The 22,665-nt window shown below is 42.6% G+C and overlaps 1 protein-coding gene across 4 annotated transcripts in view; it reads left to right on the top strand.

Moving 5' to 3' along the window:
* The first annotated feature begins 10,228 nt into the window (after positions 1 to 10,228).
* The window catches only part of CDK5 (cyclin dependent kinase 5), a 33,320-nt gene continuing 20,883 nt past the window's right edge, over positions 10,229 to 22,665 (top strand). The window contains exons 1-3 of one of the 4 annotated variants that reach the window (XM_030195545.1): positions 10,229 to 10,416; positions 11,228 to 11,342; positions 15,589 to 15,677. In XM_030195545.1, coding sequence (XP_030051405.1) covers positions 11,306 to 11,342; positions 15,589 to 15,677 — 126 coding nt within the window. In that variant the 5' untranslated portion in view covers positions 10,229 to 10,416; positions 11,228 to 11,305. Of the gene's footprint in view, positions 10,417 to 10,588; positions 10,650 to 11,222; positions 11,343 to 15,588; positions 15,678 to 22,665 lie in introns of those variants that run through there. The other 3 variants (XM_030195554.1, XM_030195561.1, XM_030195568.1) reach the window with 3 other exon arrangements.

Here is a 22,665-nt window from a genome sequence, read left to right as displayed (position 1 = left end):
CCGAGGACAAGCAGACATAATATTCTCACCTGTGGGTGACGTCATCCACAGAGCCCAGTGTGGACACTGCCATAGTGCACTGTCACTTAAAATTTTAAGGCAGTACAAATCCACGTATGCTACATCCTTCTCTTTCATCAGCACTCAGCTTTGGAACTCTTTGCCGAAAACCATAAGAACCATCACCAACTATCTAACTTTCAGGAAATCACTAAAGACCATGCTATTTGGAAATGCTTATCCCACCGCCTCTGCATGTGTCTCCACTGTTGGATGCGCATCGCTCTAGAGTCAATTTTGGACACATTCCCCTTCCCTCCTGGTTTCCCTACTCCTTCCGTCCATTCCTCCTCTCCCCCATTATCTCTTGTAGGTTTTTCTGCTGTATTAGCTTCATTTGACTGCGTTGGCGTCTGCCTCTGTGGTGCGCTTTAAGCCACATTGAGCCTGACACTGTTGGGAAACTGGGGGGTACAAATGAGATAATAAATTCCAAACATGAAGTTGCAGCAGAGGAACAGCACCGGGGCAGTCACAGGCAGCGTATCAATCACTGCTGTACCGATGATCCTCTGTCAACAAAAACATGATGTAAGGTAGATAGGGAAGAGATGGAGACCTCGAATTGGGATGGCCGACCGTGGGCCCCCTGGAGCTGTGGGGCCCAGGGCAGTTGCCCTGTTCTCCCCCCCCCCCCCCCCCCCCCCCCCACACACACACACACACACACACCAATGCCAGCTCTGCACACAGCTGGTTAAAAAAAATGTGTCTTCAATTATTAGACATAATTTCTCTTCTGGTTTTGTTTTTCTCAAGGCTTTTTAGCTCTGATGATCTGGTTTTCTTAGATGCTGGTATTCAGCTTCCTATAATTTTTACTTCACAGTATAATAACTTGGCCAGTGCAGGTGCAATATCTTGATAATGGCTCCTACCCACTGGAATTCAATCTACATTCTCTCACATGGCCAGTAGAGAACACTATTAAGCCTCAAGTTGTTGGAGAATCTTTTAGCTTTCCAAGCACCAAGATTGGATAAACCCATTTTGAATTTTATGCTTTCTGCTCTAGACATTTTAGGCTTATGATTAAGATATATCTGTTTTGTGTTAAACGCTATAGATTAATGATTAATGCTTGTTCATTTTACTGTTAACTTTTTAAAGGGAAATTTTTATTTTTGGTTAATAATGTAAGTTTAATCTCTGGTAATTTCCACAGATTTATTTTTTGTAATCCACAGAGAACCTCAAGGTAGTTGATGGACTATAAGATATTGTGTTTTATTATGTTGTTAACAAATCAAAGACATATATAAAGCAGTACTTCTCAAACCTTTATCCAATACGACCCATTTTAACTCTTAAAAATTTGCGTTGCCCCAAATGTTGATGAAAACAAATAGCAGCTGCCTCTTCCCTCCACACACACACATTTTTTTAAAGCACAAAGGCAGCAACAGTAAGCATAGGATGCTGTGTACCAGTATGCACACACAGGCCTCAGTAATCTATAGGTTTTAAATTTCAGAGGATGTGTCCCATGTTGTTGACTGTGCAAACAAAAACCAGGACAAATGCTACTAATTCTTCATATTGACCTATATGTTATCCCAAATATTTTTTATTTTTTTTTAGATTAAAAAAAAACTTTGTTAGGAAGAGTACCCTCAGAAATATCCACTGCTTTAGTAGTTAATAATAAGTTATGCCAGGTGGAATAGCACTTCATTCATTGGGTTACTCTTCATAATGTCACCGTATAACGTGCTATTTGTATCTCAAATGTTGATGCAAACAATCAAAAAACCTTCACCAAACTTATAACCAGCTGTCACTTCTAAAAAGTTGCCAAAGCAATAATTAAAGATGGACTTATCTGTAGAGTCCACGTCCTGCCTGACTCAACGCTCAAATCTATCAAAGAGTGGAAAAGAGACTGCTCTCCCCTGACGCCACAGGTTTCAAACTAATTTCCTCAGGGACTCGGGTTAAAGCCGTCTTCAATGTTGAAACTGAATGCCGGTCGCTGGTAAGGTGTGCTGTTGTAGCTTATATAGGCGCCGGTTGTTCTCCAATGTGAACTGGAAGTGGGTTACTTGTGACGTCACTAAAAAGAAATAAAAGTTTGCACAAAAATACTGAAAAATACATTTCTTAAACACCAAGTATCAACAATTATGGTGCAGACTATAAAATTATCAATCCAATGCACTTTGCAAGGGGGTATCATTATCTATATCATATTATTCCATTCAACAGTTTCATTCAAACCCGAAGAGTTGGCAGTCTGTAGCTTAAAAATCCAAAACTGTTCTCGATGGGTTAGTGTGGACACCTTGAGATGACTCAGGGACATGATCAATAATGAACCAATCAAGTTCCACAAATGTATGATTGAATTATAGACAATAGGCTGCTAAGGGAGCTGTCATAGTCCGTGTTGTTAGTCGACATGTTCAATCAGGCGAATTTTCATCTTGCGTATAGTACGTCCTACATAGTAGTATAGGTGGCAAGGACATTTAATAATGTATACCACAGAGGAGGATTGGCATGAGGTTCTATATCTCAATTTGTACGTGTGTTGAGTGGAAAAAATGAGTCCATTCATGTATCACTGTAGTTTGGGAGCAAAACTTACACTCGCCGCATGGTTGATGTACACCTTCATTACTTAATGAATTATGATCCAGAGCAGTGCGTACTAAATCATCCCGCAAGTTACATCCTCGTGAATAAGCTATACATGGCCGTTGTTCAAATATGCGGTGAAATGTAAGAACCTGCCAGTGTTTATATAATAATTGAGCTATTTGAGGAGCCAAAGTAGAAAATCCCAACACACATACAGGTATGTGGGGTTTTTGTTAGCAGTATCTGTGTTATTACCAGTGACTTGTTTTCATTATCAATGTTGTTGATTGCCACTACTGGGCATAAGTCACAGTGGGTGTCTGGGGGAGGGGAAGACTCTATTTCTTTAACTCCCCCCAGCTACTGATGCTATGACCCATTTGATGTCCTGACTCACACTTTGGGAACCAATGCACTCTCCAAATTTGGAGCATGTTTCCAAGTTTGAATGCCTCTCCCTAATTATTCCCCAGATGCAAAAAAACAAATACCCTGCACATGCTTCATCCATCTGTGACAACAGGAGGCAGCAGTATTGATGCTAAATTTCTATTGCTTGTGCTGCCACAGAAGGAGAAGACCTACAGGAGCGAGCTAGCAGCAGACCATGGCACCAAGAAGAGTCCTTGCCCCCCCCCCCCCCCCATATCCTATGTCCACAGCACAGTTGAGAGTCATAGTACAGAAGCAGCCATGTCCAGTCCATAACTGTAATTGAAGACATTTCCATCTTTTAACCCTGCATGTATAGCCAGAGAAAAGCAAAAGGCAAGTGAGCAGCAGAAGCAAGAAGAACCCCAATCTCTCTCTCTCTCTCTCAGCCTGAGAGGAACAAGAGAAGCAGACAATGGAAGCCTGAGTTTTGCCTCTATCACTGCTGTCCCAGCCTGGCCCAAGGCTGCAACACTGTCAGAGCCACTTGTAGAGACAGAAAAGATCTTCAAGTAGCATGACCGAGACCAGAATCTGTGGCAGAAAAATGGAGAAATAGTTCCCATTGGGAGTTGCCGGGTTGAATTTTCATGTACACCTAGATAGGCTGCCTACGTGTTACATGATAAAAGCCCCAGAAGGAAGCTCTTTGTTGCAATGCAAGTATTACAGCGAACATTAGCAGTAAATGTTAGAGACTGAGATCATACTCCACATACCCTGGCTTAGAAGTAAAGTTCTTTATGTTCTTTGTGCAAAACTACCCCTAAAAGAGTAGCCAAGTCTTGACAACATCTGCAACTGGAGAACTGCTTCTCTTGATGCCGCTAAGGAAAACGCACCTCATATGAAGAGGCTGGACACTCAAACGCAGCAGCATCTGCTGCAGTGTGGAAAGGAGATATGCCAAGGGAGGCTAAGACTACACCCAGGGAGAAGGAGGGATGCAGGATGTGGTGGGTTGTGAAGAGAGAGAGAGGCTAGGACCAAGAAGAGATGCTGGACTGGTGGGAGAGGGGGAGATGCCAAATCATGGGAGGGTGAGGTGGGGCAGAGAAGAGATGCTGGTCCTGAGGTGGAAGTGGAGAAGGAAGGGAAGAGATGGAGAAATGCTGGACATGGGGAGGGATACAAAGAAGAGATTCTGGGCATGGAGGGAGCATAGGAACAGGGTCACAGAGAAGCAATGCTGGGCACAGAGAGGAATTAAAGACACAGAGAGGAGATGCTGAATATGGGGGAGGGATAGAGACACTGGAGATGCTGGACAGGATGGATAAGGAACCCAGAAAGAAAGTAGATGGTGAACATAGAATAGAAATGTTGAAAGGATAGGAGAACCTGGAAAGAAAGTTGAGAAAAAGGAAATGTAGAAAACAGTGTGACCAAAGCAATGCTCAACACAACAAAGGTAGAATAAAGCACTTTTTATTTCTGAACTGTAATATATCAGCTTTGGAAAATGTGCATTTCTGGTATCTATTTAATTACTATGACAGGTTTTCTATATATGTCTGGAATGTGTTTGCTTTTGGCAGGGCTTGTTTACCGGAGCTCTGAAGGGGTTCTCCCACCCCCACTACTTGGGAGCAGTGGTGAAGTAAGGGGGTGCTTGGCTGTTGGGGGTCCCCAAGCCACACCAGTGGAAGCCCTCCTGGCCGTGCGCTATGCCATCTGTTCCTCCATGCACAATGCTGGGTTTTTGTACAACTAAGCATATTTCGAGGAAGGCCCACCCACCCCCACACACATGCTCAGTTGTACAAAACCTCAGCATTGAGGGGGGGTGGAGTATGTGGTGTGCAGGAAGGAGGGCTTTTGGTGCTTGGGGATCCTGCCAGTTCAGGTATGTGGTTCACGTCGGAGGGGGGAGAGCAGACGTGAATAGTGGACATAGTAAGGGGGCAGGGCACTGTCCTCCCTTACTTTATGCCACTGCTTGGGAGAGATGATATTATTGGGGAACCATTGTAATTTTTCCACCCAGGACCCTTTTCAGTCCTAGCTATACCATTGGATGCAAGGGAAAGGGGGCTGGCCGTGGAGGTTAATGAAACCAGTTATGTACTTTGACCAATTCCCATTAGGAAGATGAGCTGGTGGACAGCACTTCGTACTTGTTGCTAAAGTCTGCATCTTTGCCAGCTTCCCTGTGAAATAGGAATGATGCAGGTTTTGCAGGACCATGGAAGCTGGCTGATTTCAACTTCTCAGGAGAAACTCAGCGGAGGTGCCTGTAACAGCAAATAAGTGCTATGAATTAGGGCTGTACCAAAAATTTGTATTCGATTTGGCCCCAAATACATTATTCATATTCAGGCAAATAGTGATTTACATTTGAATACGAATAATCCAGGGCTCTACTGTGTTAAATCTTACTTAAATAAACACTTGATCTCTGTTTTCATGTTTCATTTATTTGTGTATTTTTGTTATGTTTAAAGCTCAATGCCCATTATTCGTATTTGATATTTTTTTAAAGACTATATTTCTTGAATTTTATAATAAGTAAAGTTACAAACAGAGTAGTGTAACCATAATGCAACAATGAACTACAAGTAGAAGTTCACATGGGCTGAGCTATCAAGAAAAAAAACCAGAAGAAATTAGTATACTGTATAAATTAAAGGCAATGAGTAAATAGAAAGATCTGTTCAATTAATAAAATTAAAGGATAAAAAGGTATCAATTTTTTTCCCAATGCAAAGTGTTTCCTGTTAATGGTTTTTGAAGCCAACATCTTTTCATATTTTCTATATAATAGGATCCAGTTCCACCATTCATTAATGGTATTGTTTTTCCAGTGTATAATCACATGTTTTTGAGCAACAGAAATTAAGAAGTTGAAAAGTTCTTGGCCCTCACCAGGTAAAGAATGTGTTAAAGATGCTTTTGTTTTAAATGTGCTATTTTGTTTCATTGCATACCCTCCCCCCCCCCCCCCCCCCCCCCCCCCCCCCCAATCTTTGAATTTTTGGGAAGAGTAAGCAAAGCAATTCACATCTTCCTGTTCCACTCCATTCAGTAGTTTATAGACCTCAATCTTATTTCTCCTTAGCTGTCTCTTCTCCGGTCTGAAGAACCCTAGCTTTTAGCCTCTTTAGCTTTTCCTCATAGGGAAGTCGTCTTATGCCCTTTATCATTTTTGTTGCTCTTCTCTATGCCTTTTCTAATTCTGCTATATCTTTTTTGAGATGCGGTGACCAGAATTACACACAAACTATTTATTTATTTGACATTTGCATCGCACATTTTCCCAACATTATTGGTTTCAATGTGGCTTACAATAAAATCAGAAGAGAGAAATTTGACAATTAAGATAGAAAGTCTAGATTGAAGCGGTAATAAAAGAAGTGTGAAGCAAGTGTTACAGTGAAGTTAATGGAACACATAATAACTAACAGGTGTGTTCATTTGAGATGCGATCACACCATGGAGTGATACAAAGGCATAATATTCTCAATTTTGTTCTTTGCTTTCCTAATAATTCCTAATATTCTATTTGCTTTCTTAGCTGCCACTGCACACTGAGCAGAGGGTTTCAATGTATCATCAACAGTGACACCTAGATCCTTTTCCTGGTTGGTGACTCCTAATGTGGAACCTTGCATCGCATAGCTAAAGTTTGGGTTCCTCTTTTCTACATGCATCACATTGCACTTGCTCATAATAAATTGTATCTGCCATTTGGATGCCCAGTCTCATAAGGTCCTCTTGCAATTTTTTACAATCCTCTTGCGATTCAACAACTTTGAGTAACTTCAGGCCCTGTTTACTAAGCTGCACTTCGGGCACGCTAGTATTTTTAGTGCTCACTAAACGTCACCCATAGGAACATATGGGTGACTAGCATTTAGCATATGCTAAAAACGCTAGCACACCTTAGTAATCAGGACCCTTTGTGTCATCAGCAAATGTAATTATCTCACTAGTTATACCCGTCTCTAGATCATTTATAAATATGTTAAAAAGCAGCAGTCCCAACACAGACCCCTAGGGAACCCCACTAACTACCCTTCTCCATTGAGAATGCTGACCATTTAACCCTACTCGCTGTTTTCTATCTTTTAACCAGTTCTTAATCCACAATGGGACACCGCATCCTATCCCATGACTTTTCTAATTTTTTTCAGGAGTCATCCATGGAATACTTTTTGTCAAATGCCTTTTGAAAATCCAGAAGAAATATAGCAGATTGGTGAGGCCAGATTGCCCTATGTTGGCTTTGTCCCACTAATCCATGCCTATGTATATGCTCATTAAGGGTTCTTTTTACCAAGCTGCAGTAAAAATGGCCCTGCGGTAGCAATGGGGGCCATTTTTCCTGCATTGCCAGGGCCCTTTTTAGCACAGCGGATAAGAAGCCCCTTAAAATATGGCCATGCAGTAAGATTACTCTTACCACATGGCAATGCGGCAGGGAGCTCTTACCACCACCCACTGAGCGGAATTAGAAAAGGTTTAAAGAAGAGGGACCAAAGTGATAAAGGGGATGGAACTCCTCTCGTATGAGGAAAGGCTAAAGAAATTAGGGCTCTTCAGCTTGAAAAAGAGATGAATATGGGGAGATATGATTGAGGTCTACAAAATCCAGAGTAGAAGTAACTCGATTTTTTTTAGTCGTTCCAAAAGGGGACACTCAAGGAAGTTACATTAAAATACTTTTAAAACAAATAGGAGTAATATTTTTTTCATTCAATGAATAGTTAAGCTCTGGAACTCTTTGCCAGAGGATGTGGTATCAGTGGTTAGTTTATCTGGGTTTAAAAAATAGTTTGGACAAATTCCTGGAGGAAAAGTCCATAGTCTGCTATTAGGACAGACATGGGGAAGCAACTGCTTGCCCTAGCATTTGTATGGAATGTTGCCGCGATTTGGGTTTCTTCCAGGTACTTGTGACTTGGCTTGGCCACTGTTTGGAAAACAGGACACTGGGCTAGAGAGCAGATCAGGAGATGACCCACCACCAGAGCCAACACCATCCTGACCGACGTCTGTCTCCTGCCTCAGACCTCGCAGTCACCTCGCCTCCAGCTGAGAAGCACAGCCAGTGCGACCGGGACGCAAGCAACGCCAGAGAGAGACAGAGAAATGAGGCGCACGGTGCAGCATTTTAAATAGGGCCAGATCTTGCCTCCTATTGGTCCCCTGCCCGCACCTTTCACACCTTAGCCCCGCCCCCCATCACCTCCCCTTACTTACTATCTACTGCTGTGGTGGTCTAGTGACCTCTTCAGGGCAGGAAAGAGCCCCCTCTTTCCTGCCCGGAGCGCTGCCCTTGCCCTGCATCCTGTTGCTGTGACGGTTTTGGGATTCAAAATGGCCGCCGAGAGTTGAAGTCTCGCAAAGCCGCTTCAACTCTCGGTGGCCATTTTGAATCCCGAGACCGTCACAGCAACAGGATGCAGGGCAAGGGCAGCACTCCGGGCAGGAAAGAGGGGGCTCTTTCCTGCCCCGAAGAGGTCACTAGACCACCAGGGCAGTAGATAGTAAGTAAGGGAAGGGGAGGCTAGGATAGGCCCGCTGCCCACCCATTTGTCCAGAAATCCAGGACGCCCGAACATGTCCTCAAAAAGAGGACATGTCCGGGTAAATCCAGACATATGGTAACCCTAAAAGGAGCACTCAGAAGACAAGGCATGTGGGTGTGGTGACCTCCCCGTGCAGCATCTGGCTGCACATGGAGGTTGCTACATGCATGCATAAGTAGATCAGGTGACCTCACTGCTGGCCCATGCATGTGTACAATGAAGCTCTCCCCCAAGCAGCTGCATCCTTGTTAGTAGTATTTTTATTTAATCTCAGTTGTAGAAACATGTTAGGTTGTGCAGCATACACATGTACACAGAGGAACCGTCAGAACAGAATAACCTTTCATGGGTTAGAGTAGTAATTAGTTCTAAATCATAATCAGTGTGTCATTCGAGGGGCTGGTATAGGACACCCTAGTTGTATTGGTGCTGAGATTTATTCATCTAGTAAAGAACCACCAAAACTGATATCATGTTATGAGAATCAGGTGCTCAACATTCAGAGTTTTTATTTTTTACAACGGTGTTTTGTAAACCTTAATTAGGTTGAAACCTGGGAGCATTTAAAATGTTTTATTTTCCTGTGCATTGATCGAGAGAGATGGCATGTGGGAACATGCTCCTTTTGTTATGTGGAATGCAGTGATATATTATAAAATGCACTTGACATTTTTTATTACTGCTATTTAAAAGAGAATATTGAAGAAAGGGATACATTCATGCGGAAGTCCAGAGTCAATCTAAATGTGCCAGTTCTGTTGTATATATTTTTCTTCTTAGTCTGTTTGGATGTACATGCAAGAAGCACACAGCCACCAAGTTCATACAAAGTTAATTATTTTTATCCACTCCTACCCTAGCTGGAATAATATTTAGTCATCTCTCTGACCTCATGTGCACCTTTCTTTACATTAGTCACCTTATTTTCTAACTCCTCTTACTCTCATCTATATGTTCCATCTTTGCTTATATCCTACACTGTCAATTAAGATGTTCTATTATGTATTGTGTTGACATTGTAAATAGTATAACATCTATCACAAAAAACATGCCATACATTGTATTGTTATATGACTATTTTTTTACTGCTGTAATTGTCTGTTGCTCATGTTTGATTTATTCTTACTGTACACTGCCTTGAGTGAATTCCTTGAAAAAGGTGATTGGTAAATAAATAAGCGTATGTATGTATGTATGTTATTACTGCTATTTCTACCAGCTACAATAATGTTTTAGGTTTTTTTTTTCAATTTTATTTAATGATATACTCTTATGATGAGCTTTCAAATAAATAAAAAAGCTGTCACGTAAAAAAAAAAATCCAGGCAGTCATAAACGTTTGCTATTGATTTTCTGTAGAACTATCTTTAATGAAATCATAAACAAAATAAAGGCAAAGAGCACAGCCCTGACATTCACAATATCAGTAATGCAAATAAGAAAAGCAAGCGCTACAGCACTGACAAAAACCATTTTGAATATAACACCCCCCCCCCCCCCCCCCCCCCCCCCCCCCCCCCCCCCCCCCCCCGCCTAACAAAAAGAATGCAAAACCGAGGGGAGGTTTGCTAATGTCAGTAGCATCTGCGAATGTTTTGAGTCACTCAATATGGCGGCAAGCTCCGCCTACTGGCTTCAGCCCACAGAATGGGCCTGACAGGCTCATTCTCATTAAACCTCTTTGCATCATGTGGTCAGTGGAAGTCTTGCTGCGAATCCGGGCAGAGAGAGCAAGTGCGGCTGCGCTGAATTAAAAGGGAAGAGAGGAGGCAGTACTGGGAGGACCTTGGCACTGAGTGGGTACATGTCGCAGGTAAACCCAGAAGGAATTGCTTCCATCCCCATAAGCCCCCGGCCCGTTCCTGTTCTGTGTGCCTCCCTCCTTCCAACTTGTCTTTCAGATCGCCGCTAGCTTTTATTCTGCGGTGTCCCCGCCCTCTTCTCTGACGTAACTTCCTGTTTGCTGCACGGCGGGATGCAGCTGAGGGAGGCAAGTAGCGGAGAAGGAAAACTGCGGGGTTGGTTGAGTGGGTGACCTCAGGTTAGGTATGAGTTTGACAGGAGAGGGAAAGAAAGACATGTTGGACCGGGAGAGCCGGGGAGATAGTAGGCCACGGCGAAGGGAGATGTGTTTCTCTTGTGATAGTGTGAGTGCAGCTGTCCCTGGGGCCAGGCTGTGTTCCAGAATTAGAAACTGGGACCAAAGGGAGGGAAGTCCGCGATCTGTCCTATGCTTGCGTCCACTGGCCTCTTCTGGGGGAGTGATGGAATACTTTGGAGTAGCCTGAGTGGGCTGGCAGCTCGTGTGGGTGGTTGAAGAACCGTTGCAGCTGGTCTGGGATGAGGGGCCCAGTGCTACAGTGGATAGAAGCTAAAAGGAGGATTAAAGATGGGGAGAAAAGGAAAGATTTGGAAGAGGGAGGGAGAGCAGTTAAAGGTATGGGGATCTGCTAATACAAGGGGGAGAGCAGGACGCCCATCTTCCACACCAAGAAATAGTATCAATCACATTAACCCTTCTTTTTATAAAGCATTAATTTCTAAATTGTTAAGCTGTTCAAGACTTAATTATTTTCCCATCTTGCTGTATGTTTGATACACGTTTTTCCATTTTTGTAGTACAGGATAACTTTATGTAAAATAAGATAGTATTGCAGATCTGGCAACACTGATTGGACCTGAGGTGGAGGAGTGGAGCTGCGATGCAGAAGTATGAGAAGCTGGAGAAGATTGGGGAAGGTAAATGATATAGGCTGAGAGAGGTCCCAGCAGAGATGCAATCTCCTGTTCCATGTTAGTCACTGAAGTGAAAATCACTAATACAAAAAAAAAAAAATCCAGGGAATTATTATACTTAGGGGCTCATGGTAACCTATGGAACTTTGTAAGTCTAAGTGATTTAAAAATACACCTCATAGTATTTCCCATAAACCCCCCAAAGATATAAATTAAGTGAATGATGAACCGTCAGAAAACTAGAGCCAAACAGTGCAGGTTCAAAATTAAAAAAAACCAAAACAGGCTATTTTCAAACCTATAGAGCTTTGCAAGTCTAAGTGCTTTGAAAATGAGCCCCATAGACTCATTATTTCCATCATCAGCCCATCAAAGAATGAATCCAATGTCCATAAAGTGTCCTTTATCAAAACATAACACAGTTTCTAATATTTAGCTTAATATCCCCATAGCCAGACTTCAAACTAGAGCTTCACTGTTGCCCAAAACAGCTAATTCAGCTCTGACACCTTACAAAACACCAGCAGGCAATGCACCAAAATTGCTGATTCCGTCCAAAAGGCACTATTAGATTCTTACTAATGCTGTTGGCACCACTCCATGACACACTCTCAAAATCTCCCAGCTCTGATCTGATCAAGGTTTGTGTCCTGTTTCAGAGGTCCGCAAGTAGTCCTACTTTCTGGCTAGCAGCTGGAATATATATCCTTAGCATAGTGGAGATTGATTGGACCACTTTGCTTTTTTCCCTGCTGTCACAGCTGTATAATAGGTGCTTATTTGAGCTCATAGCCACAAGTCACTGGATATAGCCCAGAAACTAAAAGCAGCAGGACTGCTCTTTTCACCCACACGTCCTCTCTGGCCTATGTATTCCATGGCTGCCATTGGCAATTCATATTAGCAGCTAGAATAAAGATATTTTCTCCAAGGACAAGTAGGCATATTATTCTCACATGTGGGGTGAGGTGACCCGCATTGCCCAGTCCAGAGCTTATATCTAGCTGAAAAGAGTTGTGGAGTGAGAAACTCCACTGCACGTGTTCGCCTTCCCACCCACCATGAGAGCGCGGTACCCACAGTTCTTTTTTTACCACTGTGGGGAGTGAATGCCATTTTTCTCTGCTCACAGCCCGGTTCAGAAAGAGCTTTTTGAGTGCTTTTCGGTGGCATTTTTCGTTGTATTTTCCCTTGTTTTCCATGTTCCTTTTTCCTTCCCTTGTTATTTTTTTTCCTGCTTTTAAGTTTCCTTTTTCTATGTCTCTAGGCTACTTTTAGGCCTTGACTCTTCAGTCAGGTTCTCCCCCTTTTTTGGCACCATCAAGTCATTTGATTTGGCCACAGCAGTTTTTCCTTCCATGTCCACAGAATCCCAGTGGCTTTAAGCACTGTTCCCGGTGCAATAGAACTATCTCTGATAAAGACACCCATTCTTGGTGTCATCAGTGTTTAGGGCCTGATCGTAGCCCTTATAACTGTGTCCCATGCCTTCGCATGGAAAAAAAGGACTCAGTTGGCCAGAAAGGCTTGATGAGAGAAGATTTTTGGAGCCCAGTCCGAATCCTCAGCATCAGATGTTGCATCGGTCCGTATGGCTGCTAGACCTGTAGACACTGGGAGCAGTTGTGCATCGAGTGGGTCTCCACCTGATTCGGTGCCGACTGCTGTGCAGAGCCCCCAGGACCACCCTGCATTGGACCTGACCCGAGGTGACATGAAGATTTGGCGTCGTCCTCATTGGCACAGAGGATCCTCAATGACTGGCTTCAGGCGAAGGCCAAGAAGAATCAGCCTTGATCCCCCTCGACACACAGTGCCAGGAGCTCTGGAATGCCAAGGGATTTGGCAGGAGGACCACTCCCCCTCCATACAAGAGGTGCTGGTGTGGCAGTCTCCATGCAGCTAGGACCAGCCTCCTGTCTCAACCCCAGCTTTTCCTGGTGTTGGCCCTCGATGAGTGCATCCGGGCTTTTTGTTCCCTGAACTGCTGGCTGGCTTTTTTCAACAGAGTTCATTGACATTGAGGGTACTTGTGCCTGCCGTGCCTCTAGTTGCAGCCCCGCTTGGCCCTCAGCCTGCGGTGAGGCCTCTGACACCAGTGTCGCATGCGGTCCCAGCGTTGGCTGCTGCCCAAGCCAGCATTCGACGTCGGTGAAGGAAGCTTCGCTGGAGTCAGTGTGGGAACCGACTCCTAGATGCCCCTCTCAGGGACGTGGCGGCTGTAGGTCGAGGCAAGCTTGATTACAGCCTTCAATCTTTTTCTTATACTGTTGTTTATGTTACAATGTCTTGATGTACGATAAACTGTATGTTGATGATATACTGCCTTATTATTAAAATGGACTTGGGGAAAATCCACTATTTATTTCTAGGATAAGCAGCATAAAATGTATTGTACTGTTTTGAGATCTTGCCAGGTACTTGTAACCTGGATTGGCCACTGTTGGAAACAGGATGCTGGGCTTGATGGGCCTTTGGTCTGTCCCAGTATGACAATACTTATGTTCTAAAATTAAGATTATGCCTTGCGAAGATTGTTCAGTGGATGGAAGGTAACCGTTTTCAACTTAATATCTTGAAAACTCAAATACTTTTATCTGGTACAGTTGGAGTGGACTATCCTAAAGTATTCAGTATAAATTCAATTGAAATTCCAATACTGAATGAGATCAGGAATTTAGGTGTCCAACTTCATACCACATTATCTGTGAAGAAACAAGTGCAGAGCATGATTCTGAAAGTTTTTGATAAACTTAAGATTGTGAGATGCATTAGACCCTTTGTTACATCAGATAATTTTCGTAAGATAGTCCGATCGGCGGTTTGTCCTTTAGTAGACTACTGCAATGGCCTATTAATAGGAATTGCAGGTGGTTCATTGAGAGTCTTACAAATCGCTCAAAATTCTATAGCAAGAGTGATCAGAAGGGGATCTCGTTATAACCATGCAAGTCCTATTTTGAAATCCCATCATAGGTTGCCTGTAAAATTTCAAATTAAATTTAAGGTCTTGTTGCTAATTTTTAAAATATTGAATGGTTGTATTTCCTCAACACTCAGCACCACTCTAAGATATCACTAACACTCACGCTCTCCGAGATCCTCGCAAAAAACAATTACTTGAGGTTCCTTTTAAGCAGATTCGTCTAGAAGAATATAGGTCTTCTATATTTTATGTTAAAGACCCTAAGTTGTGGAATACGTTGCCCATGGAACTTCGCTCTGTGCAGGAAATTATTCAGTTTAAGAGAGATCTAAAGACCCGTATGTTTGTGCATATGGATTATAATGTTTTGCTTTATAACAGTGATTGATGTTATATTTCTATTTTCATTATTTTGTGTAAGTTTATAATAGATGTATGATTTTGTTTTATCATTGGTTGTTTTTGTTAAATTGGATTTTATGTATTTATTTTTTGTTCCCCGCTTAGATTGTTTTAGATACAGTGGGTTATAAAATTTTATTATTATTATATTATTATACTGTGCTCTTGCGGCAGGCAGGAAGGCACTTGCACATGCACAGTGGAGCGAGTGTCTCGCTCCACAAAGCTGTTTTTAGCTTGATATAAGCTTCAGACTGGGCAATGCAGATCGCGTTACCCTACATGTGAAAATATAAGGCCTGCTGTCCTTGGAGAATTCCTGCTACAGGTGAGTATCTTCGCTTTATCTTTGTAAAAAAATAAATCTACTGCTTATCTTTGAGGCTCTGCTTCCTGGATTGGTACAGTGACACCTGTTTCCCCCAGTTCTTTCAGGAGCTGCTGCTGTTTCTTCTTTCTCCCAGGGTGGAGTTACAGGGTTTTCCAGCTCCCTCGGGTGTGACTGAGAGCTCCCAGTGACCCCTTCCATAATGTAGTAAATGTTGGCAGATAAAGACCTGCACAATCCATCCAGTCTTCCCAATAAGGTGGCCAAAGTTGAATCTGGCACTCTGCACAAGTTCCACTTCATTATGATTAAACACTGGTGTACTTAATCCAATCTCTCCCTGCCAATTTTGGGACACAGACCGTAGAAGTCCGCTCAGCCCCAGTCCTACTTTCCAACTACTGAAGTTGCCATCGAAGCCCCCTCCCAACCTCGATCCTGTCTGTTTTATGCCATTTTTGGAACCCAGAACGTTGGTCTAACTTTCCAGTGTCTGAAGCTGCCATTAGAGCTTACTCCAGCTGTGAGAACATGTAAATTTCAGTAGAGCTTTAATTGGATTCCATCCTTGAGTTGTATTATTATCTCTGCAGGAACTTATGGAACTGTGTTTAAAGCAAAAAACCGAGAGACGCACGAGATTGTGGCGCTGAAGCGAGTGCGACTCGACGATGACGATGAGGTGAGGCATGCTGTGCTGTAGGAACCAGGGTGTTCCAAGAATGGACCCCACCTAGGGGTGTGCAGCAAACGATTGGGAAGCGTACAGGGAGGTAATGACTCCCAGCTGGGAATATACTGGAAGCATTCACTGTTTAGTTCGTTCCCAGATTGAGGTTTCAAACCTGTCTCCATTTCTGTAATCAGTTAACTTAGCATTTCTGACCAGGGGCCTGCAGTCCCCCATTCTGTTTGCAGATGTTGGTCAGCCATGCTTCAGATGGATGAAACCATCCCCAGGTAATGGGGGGAGAGAAAACGAAGGGAAGATGAGATTATTATACCTGGGATGAGGGGTAGAAAAACAAGACCATATATACTCCTTGCCAGTGTGTGCTTTTCTGGATGGGGGTCATTAAAGCATGTATGCTTGCATCTGGGGAGGGGGGGGGGGGGGATTTATTTAATGTATTTGTTAGGATTTATTTACTGCCTTTTGAAGGAATTCACTCAAGGTAGTGTACAGTAAGAGTAATCAAACTTGAACAATAGGCAGTTACAGCAGTAAAAATATTCAAATACAAAATATGGCATAGTATACTACTTACAATGTTAATACAATATGTAATAGAACATTTTAATTGACAGTGAAGGGTATAACCAAAGATGAAACATATAGATAGGTAAGAGAGTAAGAAGAGTTTAGTTACTTCTTCCATTAAAGGCCTGGTTGAAGAGCCAAGCTTTCACCTGCTTCCTGAAGTAGAGATAGTCGTGTTAAGCTGAGCCTTTCAGGCAGGACATTCCAGAATGTGGGGGCTACTCCGGAGAAGGCTCGCTTGTGGGTATCACATCGTGTAATGTCTTTTGGAGAGGGTGTAGTTAGTGATAGTCCTTTAGTGTCCTTGGCAGTGTGTAAAGGATCATCCTGTTCTTCAGGTACTCGGGGCCATTTCTCTTGAGGGCCTTGAAGATCAGATATAGTTTTAAATTTAGCAGTGTATTGTACTGGTAGTCAATTAAGTTTTTGCAGAAACAATGTGCTGTCACATTGCTTGCAACCTTCTATGAGTCTTGCTGCAGCATTCTGAATCAGTTGGAGCTGGTTAAGGCCCTTTGTAGTCAGACCATTGTATACTGCATTGCAGTAATCCAGTCTTGATGTTATCATGACATGCACAATTGGGATAAGATTTACTTTCTCGATGTAAGGAGAGAAGCAGTGTAGCTGTCACAAATAGTAGAAGCAGCTCTTGAATGTTGCTTGGATTTGGGGAATCAGAGTAAGTATTGAATCTAACTGTATTCCAGGGTTCCTGACTTGTGATTTGAGGGGTAGTTCGTACTTCCCAAAGGAGATTTTGATGTCGGGTATGTATCCATTTGTGTTAGGGACCAAGGAAATGGAGCCAGGTACAGTTGTTGTGGAGATGGGGGAAGGTGGGCATGTTTTAAACCTCAGGAGTGGGTGGTGTGATGGCTGGGAATACTGGTCTCAAAGACAAGTGTTTATTCAGTCACTCCTTATTAGCATACAAAGTAGGCCTTCTAAGAGAAAAAAATCTCTCCTAGGCAGCTCAAGACAGATCTCTGCCTTCCCTAAGGGTAAGGGCCCTGTATATAATATTTCAATTATACTATGCATGATATACATTTTTCCTGATTTGTTCACAACTAAAAGAATATGTGCCATAAAAGGTATAAACAGGAAGGCTTCTGTTTACAAGACAGTTGCAAGCAAGGCTTCTAGAAAGTATAGGTTCCTTCTTTCACTTAACACATGTATACATAACAAAGTCTTGATCTAAGTCTAGAGGCCTTCTGGCTTGGTTAATTCTTTTTGGAGCTTATCTGCTCCAAACAACTTCATTCTCATTAGCAAACAAGTGATATATTGACGCCTGAAGCGTTTCTTGGAGTATATACTCCAGAGCGTAATGCTTTTCTAGCTAGTTTCTTAAAGCGCATGATAAACTAGAACTAATTAGTAGTTGTGTGTTCTCATCCTGATAGGGACTGACTGCTTCAAAGAAATGTAAATATACGCTTCCATTCGAGCTACCTGCCCCCTCCCCATATGCCATTGTCAATGCGGAATGGACCCAAGCAGATGTTTGCTATCCAGGAATCAAGGTCTGCTTGGCCACATTTTTGTCATGAGCCCAAGAATTTTAAGCTCTCCAGTCTAGAGTACCTCCACGCAGGAGCCTCCACCTCTGCAAAAGGAAGGTGGTCCATTTATGAGGTATGGCTTCTCAGCTTAGGTTGATACATACATCCTCCTTCCACATCTCCTTGGCCCACTGTGGTTAATATGTTTGACTTCTGCATAAGGGAGCAAGATGGGACACCCAAAAAAGAGCAACTAGGAAACAAAGACAAGTCCCAAACAGTATCCGATAACCATTAAGTTGTGTGTCTCCTGTATTTACTCCTCTGTTTCCTTTCCTTTCTGTAAACGTGCAGTGCACACATACTCATTCTCAAGTAATTTGACAGGTTTTGTGAGAGCTTTCACAGTACACATATGATAATACTTGACAAAAGAAAAGGTTCCATAAAAAATGAAAAGGAGGATGCTCAAGCCATACATAATATTGGTACTCAGAGAGCCAAGCAACCTTCCCCACCAACCCCACAGACTCCAGTCCTTTTCTGTCTCCTGGTACAATTCAATGGCGATCTTGCATGTGTTCAGCACTGTGAAATATCTCCTTGACATTAGTGAGTATATACACACAACACTCCTTCCCAGTCACAACACACACCCCTCCCAAGCTTGCTTACAGAAAATTCAGAGCTATATGGTTTTGAAGAATCATGGTATGCATAGCAGTCATCTGTGTTGTTAATTTGAAAACAATTAACTTAATCCCTTGAGTCAAAAGTGAGTTCTGAAATCCATATCCACAACCTTGTCAGAATTACCTGAATGTTTGGCGCACCTTACACCGGGTAGAATGGGATTATACTCAGTCTAGGGCGCATGCCACCATGTTCAGGATAAATTACATTTTTATTTCGCGTTGTCTGTTTACAGTGATACAGGCAGCAAAGATTGTACCCATTAAAATCTCAGATCATGCTATGGTATCCGCCTGCTTGGAGTTCCACGGGGCATTCTCACAACATTGTCAGTGGAAGTTCCCTATTCGGCTTTACGGGGATGGGAGATTTTTAGACTTTATTTCACTGAAATATCATATGTTTAAGGAAGCGAATTCTGCCCATGGGGATAACCATGTCTTATATTGGGATACTGCTAAGGCAGTGCTTGGAGGAGAAATTACAGCCTATGTTAGTCATCAAGAGAAGGTCAGAGACAGGGATCTGCTCCGGTTGGAAAAGGAGGTTCCATGTCTGAGACGTCTTTAAGGGATATACCATAATGTACAGATTAAAGCCCAGCTTTTAGAGGTGCAACATACTCTAAATTAATTCATCACAATACCCAAAAATCACAGTCATTTTCAATATCAATTATACAAGCATGCAAATAAGTGTTAGATTGCTAGCCCGCTTGGGTCGTCCCCATCAGGGTCCATTTAAGATTGATGCCCTGTACTCCTCCATTGGGGTTTTGGAAAATAAGGATGTCCAAATCAACCGCATTCTGAGAGGCTACTGTGCCCAACTGTACTCATCCCCTGATCCTCCTCCGTTGGAAAGCCCCATATATCTTTCTGGTTTGGATCTTTCGCTATTGGATCCAGACAGTTTGGCTATGCTAAGTGCTCCTTTTGAGGCGGAGGAGGTATCTTGGGCCATACAAAAGGGACCCCTCGGTAAGGCTCCTGGACCTGATGGCTGTAGAGGAGAATTCTATAAGATGTTGGGGGGGAGGGGGGTATAGTAGTGGGAAGGGTAATGTTCAATGCATAATAGAGGGACATGTGTATTATTAGATAGGAGAACAATCCTTTGAAGGAGCACATTAAGAGGACCCACCAGTAAATATTGTTGGGATAATACACTGAGTAAAACACGAGTTATAAATATTGGAGTTTCATATAAAAGTGTATTGTTAATAGTTATGCAACTGCACAGTAATTATACATGTACACATTATAGATATAGGAGTAGACAAGAAGGAAGGGATAGGGGAGAAAAGTTTGGAAAACATTGATGGACGTTTCAGTTTTAGTAATGTGTACTAGACTTCGCTGTTATACGATTTATATTGACTGAGATGGAATTGTATACCATGTGACCTCATCAGTAAAAAATTGTTGAAACATAAGATGTTGAGAGAGGAGATTGTACCCCCGCTGACTTCTACGTTTTAACACTATAGTAGAAGAGGGACGGTTGCCTGAATCCCTGCAACTAGTCCAGATATTTGTTTTGCTGATACCAGGTTGAGATCCACTAAAACCGGAATCATATTGACCGATCTCATTGCTAAGTTATGAAGCAAAATTATTTGCGAAAGTTTTGGCGAACTGACTATCTCATATACTTCCTGATATAATCGAACACTCTGAAATGGGTTTTGTGCAAGGCCGCAATATTACTAAGAATATGAGAGAGATTCTTGAGACTCTAGAGTTGGCAGCTGATCAATATGTTCCCTCATTGCTGATGAGTTTTGATGCTGAAAAGGCCTTTGACAGAGTGGTGTGGGACTTTTTGTTTGGGGTATTGGATGCTTATGGCATATATAGTTGGTTTTTTTCAGGAAGCGATACAGGCTTTGTATTTTCTTCTGCAAGCTCAAGTGTTGGTGAACGAATTGCTGTCCTCCCCCTTCTCAATATATCGTGGTACTAGACAGGGTTGCCTGCTTTCACCACCTTTGTTTGGATCCCCTCCTACGTGAGATTCAGAGGAATCTGGACACACAAGGCTTTCAATTAGGTACAGATACTTTAAAAATAGCAGCAGTTGCTGATGATTTGTTGGTTCATGTGATTAACCCCCAAGTAACTATAGGGGCTTCGTTACAATGCATGACTGAATTTGGGGATTTTTCAGGCTTTAAGTTAAATCTTGACAAATCAGAGGCGCTGCAAGGGGACAGGGTGGGGATTGGTGGGAACGTTATTCGTTGAATGAGCTGGTGAATCTTTTCGATATTTGAGGGTGTTGTTGGCTAGGGAAACTTCGAGATTATTTCGTTTGAATGTTGATAGGTTGTTAAAGGACACTAAGCTTCATTTCGAGAAATGGAGTAATTTACCTTTATCTCTAATGGGCAGGATAAATCTCTTTAAAATGATAAAATGCATCTAGAAATCTCTGATTCCTGGCTGCAGGGAGGTTTAGGTTTTCCTTGCCTTAGGCACTATAATCAGGCTTGTCTTTTGCGACATCTTAGGGACTGGTTGTTTGGTGCTGAACAATTTGTTCTTACACGATGGGAAACGGAATTGTTTGCACCTTGGCATTTGAATTTTCTTTTGCATGCTCAGACACAGAGTGAGTTTGCCTCGCTCTTGTCGTGGGAGTGTATTGCTATAGCCACTGAGGGGGGTGTCTGGCAGGCTCTTTTGAAATGTTGGAATCAGAATCTGAATGTTAGTGATTTATTGCCATGTAGGGGTAATGCTGATTTTCCACCGGGGCTGGAATGTGGACAGTTTAAGAGATGGGTGGACATGGGATTGTTTTGATTGAGCATATTCTCAATGAGGAGGGTGTTTTTTATTCTTCTCAGGATTTCCAGCAGAGGCTTTCCCTAACTCACACAGACTATTTTGCTTATCAGCAGTTGCACCACTATTATACTAGTTTAGAACATGGGGCTGTGCAAACGAAGCAAGGTCAGAAAATTGAGATTTATTTTGCAGGGAGCTGCTTTTGGCCAGGTTTCTGTATCAAGTCTACATAGAGCTTTGGTTTCTCTTCTTCCTTCCTGGGAGTATGGTCCTCTTAAAGAGGCTTGGAGTAGGGATCTGCAGGGGGTGGATTTTCAAAAACTGATTAAAACTATTCCAAAGCAGATTGGAAATGCTGAACTTCAGGAGAGTCAATACCGAATACTCCACAGGGCATATATATCACAACATCAGGCTGCTAGAGCAGGTTGGGTGCCCGTTGGTCAATGTTTCAGATGTCGGGGGGGGGGGGGGGGGACGACAATACTTTTTTTCATGCTTTTGGGCGATGTAGTGACATTCAAGCAATTTGGAGGTTACTTCATCAATATTTAGGGATTGTTTTTTTCCTGGAAAGGAGTGTTGCTGAATAAATGGGAGGCATATGGGATTTTGGACAAAAATTCACGGTTATTACTGAGTAAAGCCTATACATTGGGGAAGAAGTTCATATTTAAGCACTGGATGCAGGAGGAGCCCCCCCTGTTTTTGGTATTGGAGAAATAGACTGCATGCCCTTATGTTATGGGAGGCAAAGTCTGTTAGGAATTCCCCAAACGGAAGAAGAGCTTTCATGTCTATCTGGAATTGTTACTTGCAAAATATCTCCAATAAAGCAAGAAGGTGCAGTATTGAATAGATTTCAAAGCGTTTCCTACGTTGGTACTGTTATTTTGGGGGTTCTCTGCTTGGTTGGGAATTCTAGATGTTATTCTTTCAAAGATGACCTGGGGTCATAAGAGTCTAGATACCTGGTCATCTTAGTGTATGTTTAAGTTCTGGGTACAGTAGGGTTAGAGGGGGGAGGGGTGATCTTGTACGCAATAGTTACTTTGACAGGGACTAAGGTAATGAGGGGGGAGGGTAGGCGAGTCTTCTCACAAAACAAAAATGGGATCATGTGTTATCCAGCATTTTGATGTCTTTGATTATTATTCTGTTATGTTTGATTGATGTTCTTGTCTGGACTTGATACTTAGCTGTCAGATGTTGGATATGTTTGATCCTGGATAAAAATCGTTCAGACTTAAAAAGTATAAACAGGAAGACTTCTGGTTACAAGACGGTTTCAAGCAAGGCTTCTAGAAAGTTCAGGTTCCTTCTTTCATTTACACATGTGCACATAAAAAAAAGTCTTGACCTAAGTCTAAAGACCTTCTTATAAAGGCTTGGTAAATTAGGTGCTGTCAGAGG

The sequence above is a fragment of the Microcaecilia unicolor genome, chromosome 1 (genome assembly GCF_901765095.1).
Source record: "Microcaecilia unicolor chromosome 1, aMicUni1.1, whole genome shotgun sequence".
Taxonomy (NCBI): Eukaryota; Metazoa; Chordata; class Amphibia; order Gymnophiona; family Siphonopidae; genus Microcaecilia; species Microcaecilia unicolor.
Note: the sequence above shows the minus strand (reverse complement) of the source record. Positions and strands in the feature narration are given on the sequence as shown.